This window comes from Phaseolus vulgaris, chromosome 1 (genome assembly GCF_051622355.1).
Source record: "Phaseolus vulgaris cultivar YP4 chromosome 1, ASM5162235v1, whole genome shotgun sequence".
NCBI classification, from domain to species: domain Eukaryota; kingdom Viridiplantae; phylum Streptophyta; class Magnoliopsida; order Fabales; family Fabaceae; genus Phaseolus; species Phaseolus vulgaris.
Genome location: NC_143498.1, coordinates 12465628 through 12485136, shown reverse-complemented (window position 1 = coordinate 12485136; position 19509 = coordinate 12465628). Strand labels below are relative to the sequence as shown.

At 34.5% G+C, this 19509-nt stretch overlaps 1 protein-coding gene across 9 annotated transcripts; it reads right to left on the bottom strand.

Moving 5' to 3' along the window:
• Positions 1-12665: 12665 nt before the first annotated feature.
• LOC137813566 (casein kinase 1-like protein HD16) lies at positions 12666-19265 on the bottom strand. Of its 9 annotated transcripts, none has more exons than XR_011081449.1 (20): positions 18666-19217; positions 18464-18574; positions 18297-18370; positions 17811-17880; positions 17646-17701; positions 17456-17527; positions 16730-16824; positions 16569-16635; positions 16353-16482; positions 16054-16272; positions 15820-15962; positions 15563-15737; positions 15377-15467; positions 15074-15231; positions 14792-14980; positions 14518-14705; positions 13471-13572; positions 13322-13393; positions 13102-13216; positions 12666-12829 (listed from the first exon to the last, which is right to left on the bottom strand). XR_011081449.1 is itself a non-coding variant. In XM_068615898.2 (16 exons), exons 1-16 carry the CDS (start codon positions 19011-19013, stop codon positions 14646-14648), a joined length of 2058 nt encoding a protein of 685 aa, XP_068471999.1. In that variant the 5' UTR covers positions 19014-19265; the 3' UTR covers positions 14199-14645. The 9 variants fall into 9 exon arrangements, 1 of the variants encoding a protein (XP_068471999.1); XR_011081448.1 differs by having other exon boundaries at positions 13129-13216; XR_011081451.1 differs by having other exon boundaries at positions 13102-13206.
• Positions 19266-19509: the final 244 nt, after the last annotated feature.

The following is a 19509-nucleotide window of genomic DNA, read 5'->3' as shown; positions in this document are numbered from 1 at the left end:
CTCCCAAAGTGCATATGACTGCTGAAGACAAGGAGGATTTTGATGATACATGTGCAGGTGAAGGCACTGATTTAAATAGAATGTCTAACCTTGAAGCGTCTACTATTCCAATAATGTCTACCACTGCCTCAAACACTATAAAAAAACTAGTCCATAACCATTCTCTTCTTTGCATTGAAAAACTTAATTGTTTTAAGGATGACAATTTACTGGAATTTTCAGGAGAATTTGGATTATCCTGTTTTACTGATAATTTTTTACTTGTGATTCATGTACTGGTTCATTCATTTGTCAAGCATGTGCTGAGATTAACAAATGCATATTGTCTGATGATATGATTTGCACTGAAGATGTTGGTATTACTACACCAACATCGTCTAATGAATAAAAGTGCATAAATGTAACCATAACAATTGTTTTTAACGTTTACCCTATTGATTTCCAGGTTGTTAAGATCTCTAGCCCATTACCATCTACTGTCCAATCACCGTTGATGGAGCTGAAACCAATTCTTAATCAGGAGGCACTAAATGCTATGAAACATCCGGTTAAGGATCATTATATATATCATATTGACACTGGGGATGAAAATGTGTTTGAGTTTCTTGGAGATTTTAATCTAATTGTTCTAATCCAACTTTTTGTACTAATGTTGACAAGTTTATATCATCCAATGATTGTTATAATAGTTGTAGTGCATGTTCTAATACAAAAGCATAGATCATACTGCGAGAATTCTCAGGCTCTACTAAAGCAAGTATAAACACATCTAGCTCAGCAAATTTGCAAGATACCGAAGTCTTTCTAGGCACTAAAAACCCTCCTACGTAGTCACCACCACCTCTTGACATACCTCTTATTTCATCACTTACCTCAACTAAACTTTCTACCATAGCTACGCGGTATAGTCGATCCTTCAACCACCATCCCACCTAACCTAAATGATCTACACTACAACCTAAGTATAACCTTAAATGCTCTAACTCCATCAACACCAGCCCACTAGCTCATCCTTTAGGACACATTCCCACAGTGCCACCCCTAGATTGTCCCATATTAGAAAAATACATTAGATTGTCTACATTGTATAAGTCTCTCTCTTCCATCTATAAATTACACACCACCACCCATTCATGGAACCATCTCTACCCTCTCTCCATTCGCCCCCTGACCCTAGCCAGTCTCACCATCTTGCACAGAGGCTCCTCACAACAAATGCTTCTTTTCATTCACTGTCTACATTAAGGTATTGTATGCCTTGGCCAGACCTTCCAATAGTCATCTTATTTGTGTTACACTATATGAAGGTCCTTCCTTGGCTTATATTGCAGAGGAGATGGTTGAAGAGATTAGTTGCAGTTTTTCCTTTCCCTCAAGCTTGATGAGGGAGTCTCACTTTCTCACTCTTTTATTACTTATTTTGTCATTTTAGTTTCTTACTCTTACATTGAGGAAAATGTATGATTTAAGTGTGGGAAGAATTATAGTTTAGGATTTATTTTTGTCTTTTGTTTTTTTTTTATGTTTTTGAGTTTTTCTTCTATTTAAATAAAATAAAATAACTAAGCTTTCTAGAACCGTGTAATGGCTGGTATGGTCATAATTCTTGCAAATTTTTGTTTCTTGTTATTTTTTGTTTGGATTTTCTTAAAAATTGAAAAATAAGTTGGTTATAAGAAATTTTGGGTTGAATCTTTTGATAGATTGTCCCTAATGAGTTTTTGAGCCTTAATTGTATATCATTTAATGCTCTTTTTAGTGTGTTTTTACTCATGTTTGCTTATACTCTAGAACTTAGCTTGATTCTTTGTTTTATAACTGTGATTTACGTTCATAAACTGATCTGATTGAGTCATTCTTTGTTTAATTCAACCCACTTTGCCATATTAACCTACCTTCATGATAATCCATTTGTTAGCCCTTTGAGCCTATAGCCTTTTTCTTATTTTTAACCCTCATTACAAGTCCCAAAACAGAAAAATCATGTTTGTCCCTACTTTAGAAGATAAAGGAGCTTTGAAATTATTTGGGAATAGGTTCTTGAATAAGTGTGGGGGTGTATCTCATTTTCATAGTTTACCTCTTCAATTCCAAAAAGAAAAAGATAGAAAAGAAAATAAGGAATAAAACAACAACAACAAAAAGCAAATAAAGAATGAAGAGTAAATCGTCTAATACACTGGGTAGATTGTCTACTGTATGAAAAAAATGATGTCTAGAAATAAAAAGAGAAGTAGAATTGTAATGACAATTACACTTGTTTTAGACCTATCCTCCATTGCTCCTTTGTTTTTCTATGGTTTTTAAGCCTTTTTTTTCTCACTTTTACCTACCTTTACCGTAGTTTTGTTACATCCCTTATTAATTCCTCTTTATCTATAATTGCATGATTGTGAATATTTGAGTTTTGCTAAGCATATGGTAGTGTTTGTCCGCATGAGAGTTGAGTGTAAATACAAACCCTAAACACTTGATAATTGGAGAGTGTCTAGTGAAAGTTTTGTCATTCTTGATTTATTATTTCATTTCAATTACCTACTTGTGCAAAAGGATAAGTCTGAGGGTATTTTATGAGCATAATTTTATTCACACTCAATAGCTTTAATCATAGATTATTGGACTATAATAATAAATAAATCCATTATTTTAATTAAGATTCATATAATTAGGTTTATTTAGGCCTTAACTATTATTTTTGTTAATTTTGAATTTTTAGAGTAAATTGTCTAGTAGAAGTGGCTACCTTTGTGAATGGGCCAAATATAAAAAAGTTCAAGTTTCTTCTTTGAATCAAAACAAAACAAAATATTTGAGAGGATTTTATGCAAAGTATGAAAGATTTTCTCAACCCAAATAGAAGCTGGATCTTTTCAACTATCTTCTCCGTCATTTTCTCCATTACTTGCTCCACCAAATGTGGTGCCTTCAACTTGGAATGTGGGGTAGGCTTCATGGAGCATGCCTATTTAAGGAGAGCTAGGAAAACACACAAAAGGGACTAATATCTCTGAGTGCAAAGTTGCATCCTTTGTTTATTTTTCTACATTTTCTATCTTTCTATTTTTTGCCTCCACATGGAAGGCTAAACCTTTTTGGTTGATTCCTTTGTAATTTTCCATTGAGTTATGAGGTTTTGATCAATAAAAGTTTCATTTTTTAATTTTCTATAGCAATTGTTTTAATATTTTAATCTCCTGGAAAACTAGTTTTTGTGAGAGGTTGTACTTGAATGCATAATTGACAGTATTCCTTATCTTAAAATTGGGGTTTCACAGTCAGTTTGAATTGTTATAATAATTTCTTGGACGCATGATTCAAGAGAGAGGAGACAAGCATTCTCATGGAGTACACACATGGAACAAAGTGAGTACTGATTAAACCAATAGACGCATGCTTTACTGGTGAGTTTCAGTTGAATCAAATTGACACTTGTTCAATCTTGTTTAACTCTGTTGGAGGATTGAAAAAAGACTAATCTTTAGAGAACCAATCAATCACTTTTTATTTGTTGTTTTAATCTCTTTTTGTATTTTATGTTAAACAATCTTAAGGATCTTTATTGTTATTGCTAACTTTTCATGTTTGCAAATAGATTATGAATAATGATTTATTGATTTCACTATATGATTCATTGGTAGGCAACTTGGGGTCATCTAACTAGTTCTATACTATCATCTTGTTTGCATTATGTACTTTATCAATCCGTTAGACGGACTACGCCAGAATTTGTTGAACATAGGCTTTGATGTCTTCAAATCCAAGTGGATTACTTGAAGACTCTGTTGCTGCTTGTGTGTGTGTTTTGTGTAGTTTGAATTTGTTAATTCACTCATAGTTATGATTCAAGGTTGCTTGATTGAAGTTCTTTTGAAAAAAAATGTTTTCTAATTAAAGTGTAAAATCAACCTGTTGAATTGTCATTTCTATTGAAGATGGATGTTGCTCCCTTCAAAGACAATGTGTTTGATAAAGCCTTTCATATTTTGCTTTGTTGTTTGGGTTTGGTGTTAGGGGTTGTATTGTGTTTAGATTAGAGGTTGTTTAAAGTAAGTTTTTTGCTGCATGACCCACCTCTTAACCCTTAACCATATGATAAGAGCAAGCACAATGTTTTCTATAAATGTTTTTCGCATGCTTTGCCATAATATGCTTTACTGCACAGAAAATGAATCTGTTCTTTCTTAAATGAATAGATTCTTTCTTAAGCTGAAGTTTTGTTAAGAGTTTTTAGTAACCTTGTTTTGTACATCATGTATTTTGACTTAGTCTCTCTGCTATCAAAACGACATATGTTCAAATATTTATAGTTATCTTTTAAAAAATGAATATGTTCTTCCTTAAATAAATAGATTCTTTTTAAATCTGGTGTCTGGTTCTTAAAAGGTTTTCATGTCTTTATCTTTGCACCAAGTAGATTGGCTAAGTCCCTTACGACTAAGCTGCAACATTTTAGAAACTCTCTTTGCCTTTGAAAATAAATCCATTCTTTTTACTTTCAATCTGTTCATTTTATAACTGCTTTAACTATTTTTTAAAAGTCAGTTATAAAATGTTTCTTATAAAAGGAGAGTTGGTACTAGCTTAAAAGGAGTTGTTGAGAAAACGTTTTTACACCAGAGATTAAGAGATTTCAGAGAATTAGCACGTGTTCTTGAAAGATTTTTCAAATTAGAAAGTGTGTTTGTTCTTGCTTGGTTCAAAAGCTTGGTTGAGGTGTTGTCACAGTGTGTGCAATCTGTTCTACTGATCTAAGACAGTTTTCTGCATTCTCTTTCTAGGTGTATGTTTTTCATTCTTCAATTCTTTGTAAAGTGTGGTTGTAAGACTCTTCTTGATAGGGTTTCTTGAAGAGTTGTGTGTGCTGGAATAATGTTTTTCAGCAAGGTGTGTCATGTTCTTGTAGGATTCAAGAACAGTGATTGTGTAATTGTTTTAATGGTGTTTTAGTGGATTTCACCTTGGATTAGGTGAGACTGGATGTAGCTCATGTGAGTGAACCAGTATAATCTCGTTGTGTTCAAATCTCTCTCAATCTCTGCACTCTTTTACTGTTTCGTTTGCTGATCTGTCAGAAAAATAAATTTGTTCAACTAAAATTGAATATATTCATTCTGGGTTTACTCTCACTGTTCTTGTTTTCTGATAAGATTATCCGATTAACATCTGGACAAATAATTTGCATTCTATTGAGGCACACTGTTTTACATATAACCCAGTATATCAATTAGCACATCCCATTCTGGTTTGACTCTCATAAATTGGATCTGAATTGGACAATCTGGTTTCTCTCATATGTGATTATCAAGATGCTTCTGTGATCATTGTTAAAAACAATTGAAACCTTAATATCTGAAATCTGAATAGCTATCTTGTCAATCTAAACAGGAAAAATAAATCTGTTCATTGCTAAATAAATAGATTCTTTTCCTCTGTTTTGCAAAAAGACCGAATTTGTGTAAAAGTTTTAAAAGCTCAATTCACCCCCCCCCCCCCCCTCTTGAACTTTAACACTATTGAACCCAACAATTTCAACCGGTTGTTTTACACTTAGTGTTTTGGAAAAGAATTTGAAAAAGTTTTGAAACTGGTTAACCTTGTTATCAAGCCAATTCAACAGATTGTTTCAATCAGTTGATTTTTGAAAATCCTTAACAGAATTTTGTTAAAGTGATTTAATCTGTTTTAATTGTTTTAAAATTGATTTGGCTCTTGCATTAAATGTTTTTAACAACTAATTGGAGTTTAAATAATCTGTTTACACTCCTGGTTGTTAGTGATTCAGATTATCTCTTTCATATCAGTTTTTCCTAGATTGCTTCAAACTTTGAATTCTTTCTAAGAGTGAAATATGTTGATCAAGTGTGTTCAAGCTTTGAAGAATCCAAATCCTTTGAAGTTTGATGGAAGACTGGATGTGCTTGTTGTTGCTGAGTTGTTTTAGAATAGGATCAGGGGTAGATTATCTGTGTTAATCCACTCTTGATTGAATTCTTAAGCATTCTCAAACCTTTTAATTGAAAGTGATTTTCAAACAAAGTGAAAAACAACCTGTTGTTTTGTCGAAACAACCGATTGTTTTATACTTAGGTGTTTTTAGAAAGGTCGAAAACTATTTTTGATGGTTGACTTGCTGTCAAACCAAAACAACCGATTGATTTGAGCATTCAACCGATTGTTTGTTTTGGGACCATAACAGAAAACGGTTTTGTGCTTTGACTGAGCTTTAAATGATTTTATAACTGAATACACTTCAGTTTTAAATGCTTTGACCAGTCTTTGAAAGCAATAAATAGTTTGTTCAGTTTATGTAATAAACAAGAACTGAGATTTAATCAAAGAAAAACATATTTGAGTTTTTCACTGATTTTTGCTTTTGAAGAGTTGAAGATTGCTTTGAGATTTCTTTTGATCAAGAGAGTGTGGAATAGGATTTTCATCTTGTATTGATTTCAGATCTTTTTGTAACAAGTGTAATCCTTTTGTACTTTGTGTAAACTTTGTGTGTGAAGCTGAGAAGTGTTGTGTGCTCTTGAGGTTGTCAAGATCAGCATTCTTGGTGGTGTTTGTGCTGAGCCAAAGGAAGTGTGTGTCTTGAGGGGATCAAGGTCACTTCTTTGGTGGTGTTGTAAGTAATCTAGGGTTGATTGCTTAGTGGATTTCCCAGTGGTTTCTGGGAAGACTGGATGTAGCTCTTGGTTTAAGAGTGAACCAGTATAAACCTGTGTGTGCAATCTCTCTATCCCTTGAACTCTTTAATTTCAGTTTATACTTGTGAACTGGTATAAACAACCGATTGTTTCTGCGAAACAACCGATTGTTTTTCTGGTGTTGTGCTAAATTGCTTTGTGTTTTTGGCAAACTGAAGTCTTAATCAAGTTTTCTCAAAGGAATTTCATTCTAGACTTAAAAGTTTGCGAAAACCCTCTTTAAACCATTCACCCCCCCCCTCTAGTTTAAAGCCATACATTCTAACAATTGGCATCAAGAGCTTGGTTCTTGAAATTTATTCAAGTGTGATCCTAAAACTGTTTTTAAATGGCTAATAGATTACCTTTTGGAGAAGGTGCTTCAATCAACAGACCATTTCTGTTTTGTGGTTTGAACTACCAATTTTGGAAAGTCAGAATGAAAATCTTTGTAGAATAACATGACAAAGGTATTTGGGATGCAATTGAAAATGGCCCATTTGTTCCAAAATTTGAAAAAGATGGATCTTCCATTGGAAAACCTTGGTCTCAATGGACTGATTCTGAAAGCAAGAAGGCTAAATTTGATTGCATTGCTAAAAACATAATAACTTCTGCCTTGAATTCAGATGAATTTTTCAGGGTCTCTCAATGCAAATCAGCAAAGGAAATGTGAAACACCTTGGAGGTAACTCATGAAGGTACCAATGAGGTGAAAAGAGCCAGAATGCATACTCTAATCCAAGAGAGTGTGTGCAATCTCTCTATCTATTGAACTCTTTAATTTCAGTTTATACTTGTGAACTGGTATAAACAACCGATTGTTTTTCTGGTGTTATGCTAAATTGCTTTGTGTTTTTGGCAAACTGAATTCTTAATCAAGTTTTCTCGAAGGAATTTCATTCTAGACTTAAAAGTTTGTGAAAACCCTCTTTAAACCATTCAACCCCCCCCCCCCCCCCCCCCTCTAGTTTAAAGCTATACATTCTAACAAAATAGAATTGCTTTGTATTTTTATTCTCAATCTGTGAATGGACCAGATGTTATCATTCCTTTTCTCTCTTGACTATTGTATTTCTGTAAGAACTTTTGTTGTGCAGATCCAGAGGATGTTCTATGATCTATGGTGTTGTTTGCCAAAGGTGATGTGTGTTTTTTAAGGGTTCAAGATCACCACTTTGTTGTGTATTTAAGGTGTTTGATTGTTTAGTGGAATTCTCATAGGTTTCTGAGGACTGCATGTTAGCTTTTGGGAAAGAGAGAACCTGTATAAAACTTTCTATTTTGATCTTTCTATACCTGATCTCATTTAAATATGTTCTACTTTGGTTTTTAATAACTGTTGATAAAAACAACCAGTTGATTTTCTGGAATCATATTAAAAACATATTTGTTTTTGGTTGAACTAATTTCTCCTTCATTGATTTCTCAGGCTTTCAATCTACCTTCAACATTTGCAAAAATCTTTTATAAACAGTTCACCCCCTCTCTTGTTTCAGGCCTACAATTCTATACAATGGAAGGAAGCCTCACATAGGATACCTAAAGTTATTTGGATGAAAATGATACATCCTAAACAATGGTAAAGAAAGTCTTGGTATGTTTGATGCAAAAGCTGACCAAGGTATTTTTCTTGGTTACTCTCTATCTAGTCATGCATATAGAGTTTACAATAAGAAACTTATGACTGTTGAAGAATTTGTGCATGTTGTTTTTTATGAAACTAAAAATTCTAAGCATGGTCCAATAAAGATCAGTACATAAGAAGATGAGCAGAATATCTTTTTGAAGAATCTGGAAAACTGTACAAAAAATCATTTGGTTGATTCTGCGAAACAACCGATTGAAAATATGCAATCTTTCAAAAGAGTGGAGGATCCCCAGATATCTCTTAGTTGAAAATATCATTGGACAGATCAACAAGGGTGTATCAACAAGAAGGAATGTAGTAAACTTCTGCAATCATACAGCATTTGTCTCCAAGATTGAACCAAAGACAATCAATGATGCACTCAAAGATGAACATTGGACTGTTGTTATGCATAAGGAGCTCGACCAATTTGTGAGGAATGATGTATGGTTCCTGGTTCCTAGAATAGATCAAATGAATGTCATAGGAACAAAATGGGTTTTCAAAAAAAAAAATTAGATGATTCAGGGGTCATCACAAGAAACAAGGAAAAACTTGTTGCTAATGGATATAACCAAGAAGAAGGAATAGATTATGATGAGACTTTTGCACATGTAGAAAGGTTAGAAGCTATGAGACTCTTACTAGCATTTGCTTGCATGCATGGATTCAAGTTATTTCATATGGACGTAAATAGCGCTTTTCTAAATGGAATTGTGACTGAAGAAATTTTTGTATCACAACCACCCGGGTTTAAAGATCACCTACATCCTAATCATGTATACAAGTTGAAGAAAGTCTTGTATGGTCTTAAACAAGATCCAAGGCAGTGGTATGAAAGGTTAAGTAGTTTTCTTCTATCTCATCAATATGAAAGAGGAAAGATTGACAAAACCCTTTTCATTAAAAAAATCTGATTTTGTTGTAATCTTAGTCCAAATATATGTAGATGACATTATCTTTGGCTCTTCTAGTGATAAATTGTGTGAAGAATTTGTAAAAGCTATGCAGGAAGAATTTGAGATGTTAATGATGGGGGAGCTCTCCTTCTTTCTTGGGTTGCAGATCAAGCAATCCAAAGAAGACATCTTCTTGTGTCAATCCAAGTGTTGTAATGACATTCTCAAAAAGGTTTGAGATGGAGAGTTGTAAAGTTGCAACAACACCTATGTCTACAAGTTGTTACCTAAGTGTTGATGAAGCTGGAACAACAGTGGACCAAACTAAATACAAGGGGTTGATTGGTTCCTTACTATATCTTACTGCAAGTAGACCAGATATTATGTTTGTTGTTTGCCTTTGTGTAAAGTTCCAATCCAGTCCAAGGGAATCTCATTTTAAAGCTGCCAAGAGAATCTTAAAATATCTTAAAGAAACAACATTTGTGGGTTTATGGTATCCTTCACACTCTCCTATTCATTTAGTAGGATACTCTGATTCTGATTTTGCAGGATGTAAATTGGATAGAAAGAGCACAAGTGGGACATGCCATCTACTTGGTTCAAGCCTTATATCATGACACAGCAAAAAGCAAGCTTGTGTAGCCTTGTCAACTACTGAAGCTGAGTATATAGCTACAAGGAGCTGTTGTGCACGGATCTTATGGATTAAGCAACAACTTGAGGACTTTGGGTTGAAAGTCCGCAAAGTTCCTTTATTTTGTACAACACAAGTGCAATAAATCTCACAAAAAATCAGGTTCAGCACTTCAAAACCAAACATATTGAGGTTCGACATCACTTCATTCGTGATCATGTTGGTGACTGTGAGATTCAATTTGTTGCCACTGAAAGACATCTTGCCTACATCTTCACAAAACCCTTATCCAAAGACAGGTTTTATTCATTGAGAAATGAACTGGGTATAATTGATCTACAAGCCTTATCTTGAATTTATATTAATTTTTAATCCTTCTATCTCTCTATTTGTGATGACAAATAGGGGGAGAAGTGAGCTTTGGGTTGTAATGTTCCTATATTTGCATCTGTTTTACTTTGCACATTGCATTAACTGGTTTTTAACTTGTTATAAACTCTTATACATATTTTAACCGGTTATTCCTACGAAATAACTGATTGTTTTTCTGATGCTACACCTATGCATGTTTGACTAGATTCTCACAATGATTTGGCTTATGTTCCTTTTGGAAATCACCTAGTGGAAACTAGTTTGTGATGTCTGATTAAACTGGAATAGATTATCCTGTATTTCTATTTTTATTTTTGCTTGTGAATACAGGTTAAGCAAGATTCTAAATAGAACATTCCAAAAAATATCCCAGAAATTTGTCTTCATCAAAAAGGGGGAGATTGTAGAACATGAAAGCTTTGATGAACCAAATTTGTGATGAAGGCTTAATGCTTTTCTGCTTTGATTGAAGCTTAGTCTAGAGTGTTTAGAATTCTTGTAAAGATCATTCTTAATCCTATGCACAAGCTTAATCAATCTATTTTAAAAAAGAAGAATGTTTTTCTAAGCAAAGAGAAAAACAACGATATAATCGTTTGTTTCACACTTAGCTTATTTGAAGGTTTTCAAAATTGTTTTTGACTTAGTTGACTAACTGTCAAAACCAAATCAATCGGTTGATTGTCACATTTCTTGACAGTTTTTCAAAAACCTGTTAAATCTGTTTTCTGTTGAATTAAAACTGATTTGGCTCATGATTAACTGCCAAAAACGGCTAAATTGACACAAAAAGTGAGATTGAAAACGTTTTTTAAAAAGAGATTTCATTCAAAGTTTTGCAAGATTGCCTAAAGGTTGTGCATTGGTTCAAGAACTAATCTTAGGAGTTTTGTGATTCCTGAAATACTAGGTGTAATTTGTTCCTCTTTTATTCTTGTAATTTGTTACTTTTCTATACTTGTAAAGATTGTAAACCTATAAGGTAGGAGGGTGTTTTGATTGTGGTTGTGTGAAAGGCAAAAAGGGTGAATGTTCTTGGGTTATCAATATCACCTCTTTGTGGCTTTGAGTGTGTGTAATTTGTGATTGATTGCTAGTGGAAAACCTAATGGTTGTTCTGGGGACTAGTAGTAGCTCAGAGGTTGAGTGAACCAGTATAAATTGATGGTGTAATCTCTCTCTCTCTCTCATTTTAAACTGTTTGATTTCATTTTGTTATTTTTGCTGCATAAACAACCTGTTAAAACGAAGTTTCAACCGATTGATATTTTACAAACAGTTTCAAATAATTTGTTTAATTGGCTTCCTTAATTACTTTTTTTGTGATTGTTGTTAAAACTTCATTCTTATCCAATTTTTGCGAAAATCTTTTGACAGATCTTGTTTAGGTCATTAAATCTAACATGTCTCGCAAAAAAAAGATTATCACTTAATGACATTATTAACAAATCTCTCATAAAATTGTTAACAAATCTCTCATAAAATTGTGTTTATGTAGCTAAGACTAATCTCAGGCCAGTGTGGTCACACTTCCTATGCCACAACCAATTATCTTCTTTTTCGAAAATGAGACAAGAAACCTCTAGATCTTAACTCGTCCATATCAATTTTGTAAATACTACATCGTCTAACATTTTGGTTCCATCACTTTGATCATTTTCAAAGACAACAATATTCTCATTCTCAAACTTATCTAACCACCACCAATCACCTAATGGTGCTAGTTTCCTCCGAAAATGTAAGATGACCATCCACTGTCCAAATACCATAAGAAGTATTTTCTTACTTGAATTAAGAACATCTTAATACCATAAGAAGTATTTTCTTACTTGAATTAAGAACATCTTAATACCATAACAAGTATTTTCTTACTTGAATTAAGAACATTTACAAGAGATAATTGTTAAGATAAATGATAGACACCACTTTCAACCAAAAGTTGATTTTAAAAAAAAAACAATTTTGATATTTTGATATTTTCAAAAATTGACATATTAGATCATTTTTATTTGATGATTTATTGAGGAAAATTTTTAATAATACATTTTATTTAGATTTATTAGTGATGTCTTTTCCTTGATATTATTATAATTGAAGTTACTATGATTACAAGTTTGTCCTGTTATGTTATAATAATTATTTAAGTCAACTAAATTATATAAAACTTTATTTTTTCTTTGAACAAATAATTAATTTAATTTTTACGATTAAATTATTTAAAAAAACATTTCAACAAATATATATTAAAAAGAGATTAAAGAAACACAATGAAACTAATCATCAAATAATCACCAGAAAGAGTCTAACATAACAAATAACGCCAAAAATAACAAATTCAATATTTTTTTTTTTGTAGTGACACGTAATTACGATGTTCGAGGGTTAAACCTGATTGCCTGTCTTCAAGAAATTTAATTTGATTAAGCAAGGAAGCATATGGATGAACTCTAGCAAGGAAATTAATTTATTCATCAATGATGTCGTTCATCTACAAGTAAATTCATTCAGTTCTTTCTGCAACTTAAACCCATTACCCACCACATGCTCACAAAAGCTGCATTGCTTCATAGTTGCCTTCCAGAAATAACAATTAGCCTTGTAGGTCCTTCACGCATAATTTCATCAATGTCATGGAAAGCACAACCACGAATAAGCACAAAAGAAATATTGAAACAATTGAACCACAGCTAAATTACACCTGACAAAAGAAACCTAGTGATCGGGATTGAAAATAGTTGATATTGATTTGAAATTCAAAAATACGGTAATTTTTTGACAAGTTATAATATCACTAAAAAGAGTTTGCTTCAGATTCAACTAAAGCCCCATGCTGCTCTCCTACCAAAGGTTCAACTATTTAAGGAAAGAATCACATACAGTAAATAGTTCCAAATGCTCCAGTACCTTGAACTGCTTCACCACTGCTTATGGGTGTGGGGCTCTCCCGAACCATAGTCGCAGTATGAACAAACAAATACAAATCTGCCAGTTACTACAGCCATTGAAAATTAAGTATATAAAGAACTTCAGATTTTATCAAGGAGAAGAAATGGAAATTAACTAACAAGTAACGGGGTACTTGCAAGAAAACAATTACCACCAAAATGTCAGGAACTGAAGTCTGATGCCATCAGGCCAAATCAAACATATGGGCGATATAAAGGCGTATCTAGATCAAAGTACGCAAAGCTTTAAGTAGGCACAAAATATCAGACATTTGATAACAGTAGCTGCAGAAACAAATACCTGCTCCGGATGCTCCAGAAGATTCAGGCGACATACAACTCAATAATGGTCACAACAATCTTTTTAACAGTATCACAACAGCTGAGCCTCACCAATAGCCAACTGCTCATCAGAATTGAGAGTATTCCACCATGCATGATGGTAGAAACAATTAAAAAAAGGATTAGCACCCATATAAGCAACAAATAGATGGCTATCAATTGCAACCCCTAGAAGAGCCACAGCTCACATGGCTCCTCTCTTTAAAAACAATCATATGCTATCAAATTGATGCATGTACACATCTTGATCTTCCAAAAGTATCAAGAGTTCACAGTAAAGATTTAAATAATCAATATTCACATCATAGTCTGAGTAAATAACTAGACAGTGAGTTCCGCATAATACTAGGAAATTTGAAAATAAAGTAAGCATTGTTTCAATTAGTTTAATACTGTTCACATTAAATTATATGAACATGTGTAAAAAAAAAGTTAGAAGTAACTTATAGACTACAGCAGCAACAAAACCATTTCCCACAAGGTGGGCGGGCTACAGAGAAAAATGAAGCATTGTGCTCTGTCAAGAATCCAGCTGGAAGTAAATGAGTTTAAAATTAAATACAATTAACATATAAAAGAAATAAAATACATATAAACAGTGATTATAAAATTTCAAAGAGTTGTATGCAGCTGCCAGAGTTACCACCATTTTCCATCTTAAGTCAAAGTCAAATTCAGACATCCAAGAGCCCAGAAGTAGCTTTAAATCAAGAGGAAAAAAAAGAAAAGTGTACAAGGCTGCACGGCTAAAAATGCCCATGTTCCCACTATCAAATCAAAGTTGCACATTGGCCAAAATACCATAAAAAAACTAAAACCTAACCTGCACACAACGCCTTCAACCTAGTAATTACTGTTCAAATCTCTACAATCTTTTTATCAGAAGATTCATCCCAGTGAACAAAATCTAAGTTGCTTATAAGCATTTTGATACAGTTGATATACAGTGCACAGGTATTGTATCATATGATAAGTGATGACGTCCATAAAGAAAGGTTTAGCATACATCAATGCTGAATGGCTTTGTTCAGCGAACTCGTCAGATACGATTCCAGATTCCAAAGTGGCAGATCTAAGAACAGAAACTTTGATGCAAAAAGTCAAAAGTCAGCTGAAATCTCAAAACTTCTCAGCTCATGAAACTGTTCTCCCATAGCACATTGATGCAATATAGAGATTTTTTGACCATTTTTCCTGCATAAACAATATGTCAAATGTAAACATTTCAGACCAGAAATGAATGAATCCAGTTCAGCAAACTCACGAGCAGTAGTGTTTACCTTTACATGACTACTTGGAAAGGCAGATGTGCGGAGTGTCTCTTGAGTTTCATCAGCTGGTTTTCTTCTTGGGACACTAAGAACAAAAGCAGATTGGTCCCATGTAGCAGCAGTTGAAGTGATGCGGTAACCATTGTCCCACCTGCGATGAATGCCTTCACTAGGATATAGGAAATCAAGCTCCACAACCTGGAATTAAATTTAGGAAAAAAGAAATTCATATCACATACTGTTTAACACAAGTAATTTAATAGAAAAACGCTTAAAAAATAATTGTCAAACCTGGTCCGAATATCCAGCACCACGGGACATTACAATTGCCCATTTACTCCCAGAAGTGGCCATAGCAGTGACAGAAAACCCTTCTCTCCATTTTTTATTGATCCACTTAAATGGAAATGACTCACTGACTTTATAGGATTGTTGCAAGTATTGGGTCCCTGAAAAAGGAAGCAACCCACAGATATGAGACAACAATCTAAACACAATACTACTCCCTAATTTATGCAAACAGATCCTCAAAAGAATTGAGGCAAATGCCACTACAATACTCCATGCCTGAAGAACAGAACTAAAATGACTTACCTTTAGACATTACAACGAATGAGCTCCCATTATTAGATCCTGCTATTGCACTAATGTAATAACTATTTTCCCACTGTTCCATAATCCATTCCTAACAAAAACAAACTATTAATTCACCAACACGACATTACTAACAAATACAACGTCACCAATTCTCAACAGTCTTAGAATAAATCATGTCTTAACCTTATGAAGAAAGTGGGGTGAGAGTTCATGAACTTGAGCAGTGAAACCAGTGCCAGCATCCATAATAAGTGCCCAGAGGTTAGAACAACAAGCTACGCTGCTGATAAATAACCCATCCTCATACCCCTTTTCAATGTGTTGGGACAGCCGCACATCAGCAACATTGTAATGGTACCTACATCAAAAAATAAAGGCCATTAAATCTGACCACTTTTACATTACTGCAATGACTGATTTATTTGTATTCGGGAGAAAACCTTTGCTTCATTGGTCGGCGGGCATTGTACACACTAATCCATTGCATTGCTGGCATTCCCATTCTGACTCTCTTCTTTGGTTGTTCATCATCATCTTCTTCCACAGTTAACCGTCCCCTCTTATGTCCAACCAGATATATAAGCTTCAAAGTACACATCAAATAAATAGCCACAAGCGTCAGCCCTTATCTACATAGTAAACTGTATACATTAAAGCAGTAGAGTATTTAGTACCTTTTGTGCACCGTCAGTATTTATGGGTCTGAAGTCAGGATTTGGTCCAACAATTCCATCAAAAAGTGATATATACTTTGCATAATTTGGTTCTTCATCAAACTTCAAATTCACTACGTACTCCACAAACTGCCTGAAAGGTGGAGGACAGACACAACACAAAGCTTCTGGTGAGGTTGCCATCTTTTTCTTGCAGACAAGAAATCCTTTGTTTTCTCCCTGAAAGTAACAATTTTATTAGAATGGCAGATTTTTAATATTATTAATACCAAAATGACTACATTTGAAGCATATAGAACCTGGTATCCTTGCCAAGGTAGCCGGCCACGAAGAAGGAAAACTAATGTGTAAGCAAGAGATTCCAAATCATCTCTCCTGCTTCCTGTTCTACCAAGATGAGCATGCACACTAGCATAACGAACTGTTCCCCTGTGGCAATAATATGTTATACAACGCCAAACAGTCTGAATATTGCTAAGAAAGTATTTAGCCAAATAAACATGCAAATAATTTACCTAAATACGTCAGGACGTTGATCATACTCAACATGAAGGCCAGTTGAACTATCCCGCCAACGGGTTGCTGCACAATAAAGCGGGTAGAGTGCATGTATATTAGGCAAATATTCAATGAGTGATATAGCATCACAATTTCAATAATAAGGTAGAATATTTACCTAACCCAAGATCAACCAGGAAAAGCTTTTTCTCGTCAGCAGTTCCCGGGGTGCCAAGCAAAAAATTCTCAGGTTTTACATCACCGTGCACATATCTGAAAATGACAGCAACACAACGACATTATTAACAACAATGAGACATATTGATAGAAATTTGGTAAGGGTTGGAAGCATTCCTAATCTACAGCAGTATTTGACCTAATTATGAATTAAATATGTGCTAAAGGTTATATCTAAACACAAATATACAAATCTTATAAAATTTGTACTAATAGGCCCCTTTTTGCATTTCACTCCTTTTCCCCAAAATCCTATTACTAATGTACTAGTGCAGGAAGTCTCCTCACTTCGCAAAGGTATAGAGGAGAATCATTGTTCCCCATGAATATGCAAGACTGTTTCTGGGTTCGAACTTGTGACCAACCAGCACAAATGGCAACCATACCCGGCTCGCTCTCTTCAACCAAAATCCTATATTTTCAAAAAATATGATACCACCCTTTGTGCAGTACAAGTTTTTCAAAAGTTATCTATATCGATGATAGAATTTCATTTAAAGTTAGAGGAAACATTAAATCTTTATCTAGGTACATTGTAACAAAAAATGAAAACAAACAAAAACAAAATCCAAATCTGATCTGTTCAGCTCAATGAAAGAAAGTTCAAATATATATCATAAGCAGAATAGAGAGAGAGAGAGAGAGAGAGAGAGAGAGAGAGAATGACCCTTTAGAATGCATCTTCTCTAATATGGAGATGGCCTCAATTGCTATACATGCCACCATTTCCGCAGACATTCTAAAGCCACAAAAGAGAAAACTGAGTTATCTATTCACCATAATATTAACAAATTCACCACAATATTAACAAAATAACGCATTCCCTTTCATGACATTCCAGTCTCAGAAATACTTACGTGTTTGAGTTGTTATTCCAGACATCCCACAGACTAGGGCCAAGCATATCCATGACCTGTAAAGCAACACAATGCAACATCAAGTTCCGACAGCATTCAGTGAGAAACACACAATGGACAAACTTCCGTCCCATCTTATGAAAGAATTTATTTTAGCACACATACCATAACATAGTAATCACCTTGCCGTCCCTTGTAATGAACACGTGGAACACCATGACTACCACCCAATGAACTACAAAGAAAAATAAACAAAAACAAAGTGAATTTGAATTAAAATGCCATGAAACATTTGAAACAAGGTTTTAGAAAATGGTAGCTGCGATTTCAGCTAGTGTCAAAATTTTCTGGCAAAATTTTAAGTTGCAGTCTCACTGTGTTTCTTGATATTGTGAGGTTACAAACAAATGCAGCTGATATGGCTATGATTACAGTTGCAAACACCGCCGAAAACATTGACGTAGGCACATTGCAGCAAAAATGGCGAATCAAACCATTTACTAAGGCCTTGGCTTTTGGGCGGAAGTGAGTGGTTTTTGGACGTATAAGCCACATTATCCGCAATTTCCCCAAGTATAAAGGATGGCGACAAAATCACAACAGTAGACTAAAAGGTTGATTGAAACGTTTCAGTAAGAAAAGGTAACTCACTTGTAAACTTGCCACTCATATGGAGGTCCATAATTGCATCCCTTACTGCTTCTATGTTCAAACTTCAAAGCTACCTGCAATTATTCCGCAAACCACATTGTGAATCGTAATAAAGCCCAAATAATCTAAAGTCAAACACGGTCTTAGTACTACTAATCTGCACGTACCTCTAACGCTCCGGCACCAGCCGCAACTCGTCGACCTACGTAAACCTGTCCAAACCCTCCCTTCCCAAGCTTTCTGTCTAATTTGTACAACGGAGAACCACCTACCTGTACCTGTTACCAAATTTTTTTTAATAATAAAAAACAAAACTCCATTTCCAACATGTAATAACAAAAAAAAACGAAAAATAAAATAAAACCATACCCTCTCGGGAATGGGAGCAGTGCTTCCTTCGTCTTCGACGGGCGCAGCCTTGTCAGCGCTCCGGCCACCGCCGCTGTCGAACTCGTCATCCATCACTTTCTCTTTATCTTCTTCCGAAACCCTAAGCAGAGGCGCGTGTTGTTGTTGATGTTGCTGCTCCTTCTCTTCTAATTCACGGTTACCGATTCTACAACGTGCGAGAGTGTTGCGATTGTTCCTCCCGGTGATGACTGTGGTTCTTCTCGTTCTTCTCTGGCGGGTTTTTGAGTTCGGGTTCGGGTACGGGTTTGGGTTTGGGTTTTGGTCATGCAACGTTGCCCGGTTTCTTCGGCTTCGAAGTTCAGGCATGGTGAGGGGGATTGTGTTTTTGTGGGCTTTGTAAGGCCATAAAGAGGGAGAGCGCCGTCGCCGTGTGAAGAGTCATGAAGGTTCTAGAATCGTCGCCGGGAATACACGATCTGTTCTGCAGAAGTTGTAAAGCAGCACCAAGGAGGTTGAGGAAGGAAGGAAATGAAACGACAAAGGGATATAGATCGAGGCATCATCCACCAAGGAAAAAGAAAAAAAGAAATATATTCCATGAAATTTTGAAAAAAAAAACATATTTTTTTCCTGGTAGCATAGTATGTTAACAAAAAAATGTAAAAAGGTTAATAGTTAACAGTTAATAGGAGCTATATTTACGTAACTTAGCATATTAGTCTGATGGTAAACAATGCAGGACAGTTAAGCAAAACTAGTTTAAAATTGTAATGCCTTCTATCAGTAATTTGCTGTCACTATTACATCAAATAAAGAAAAACAATGATAAACAAATTTCATTTTAAGTATAGCATTTCTTTTA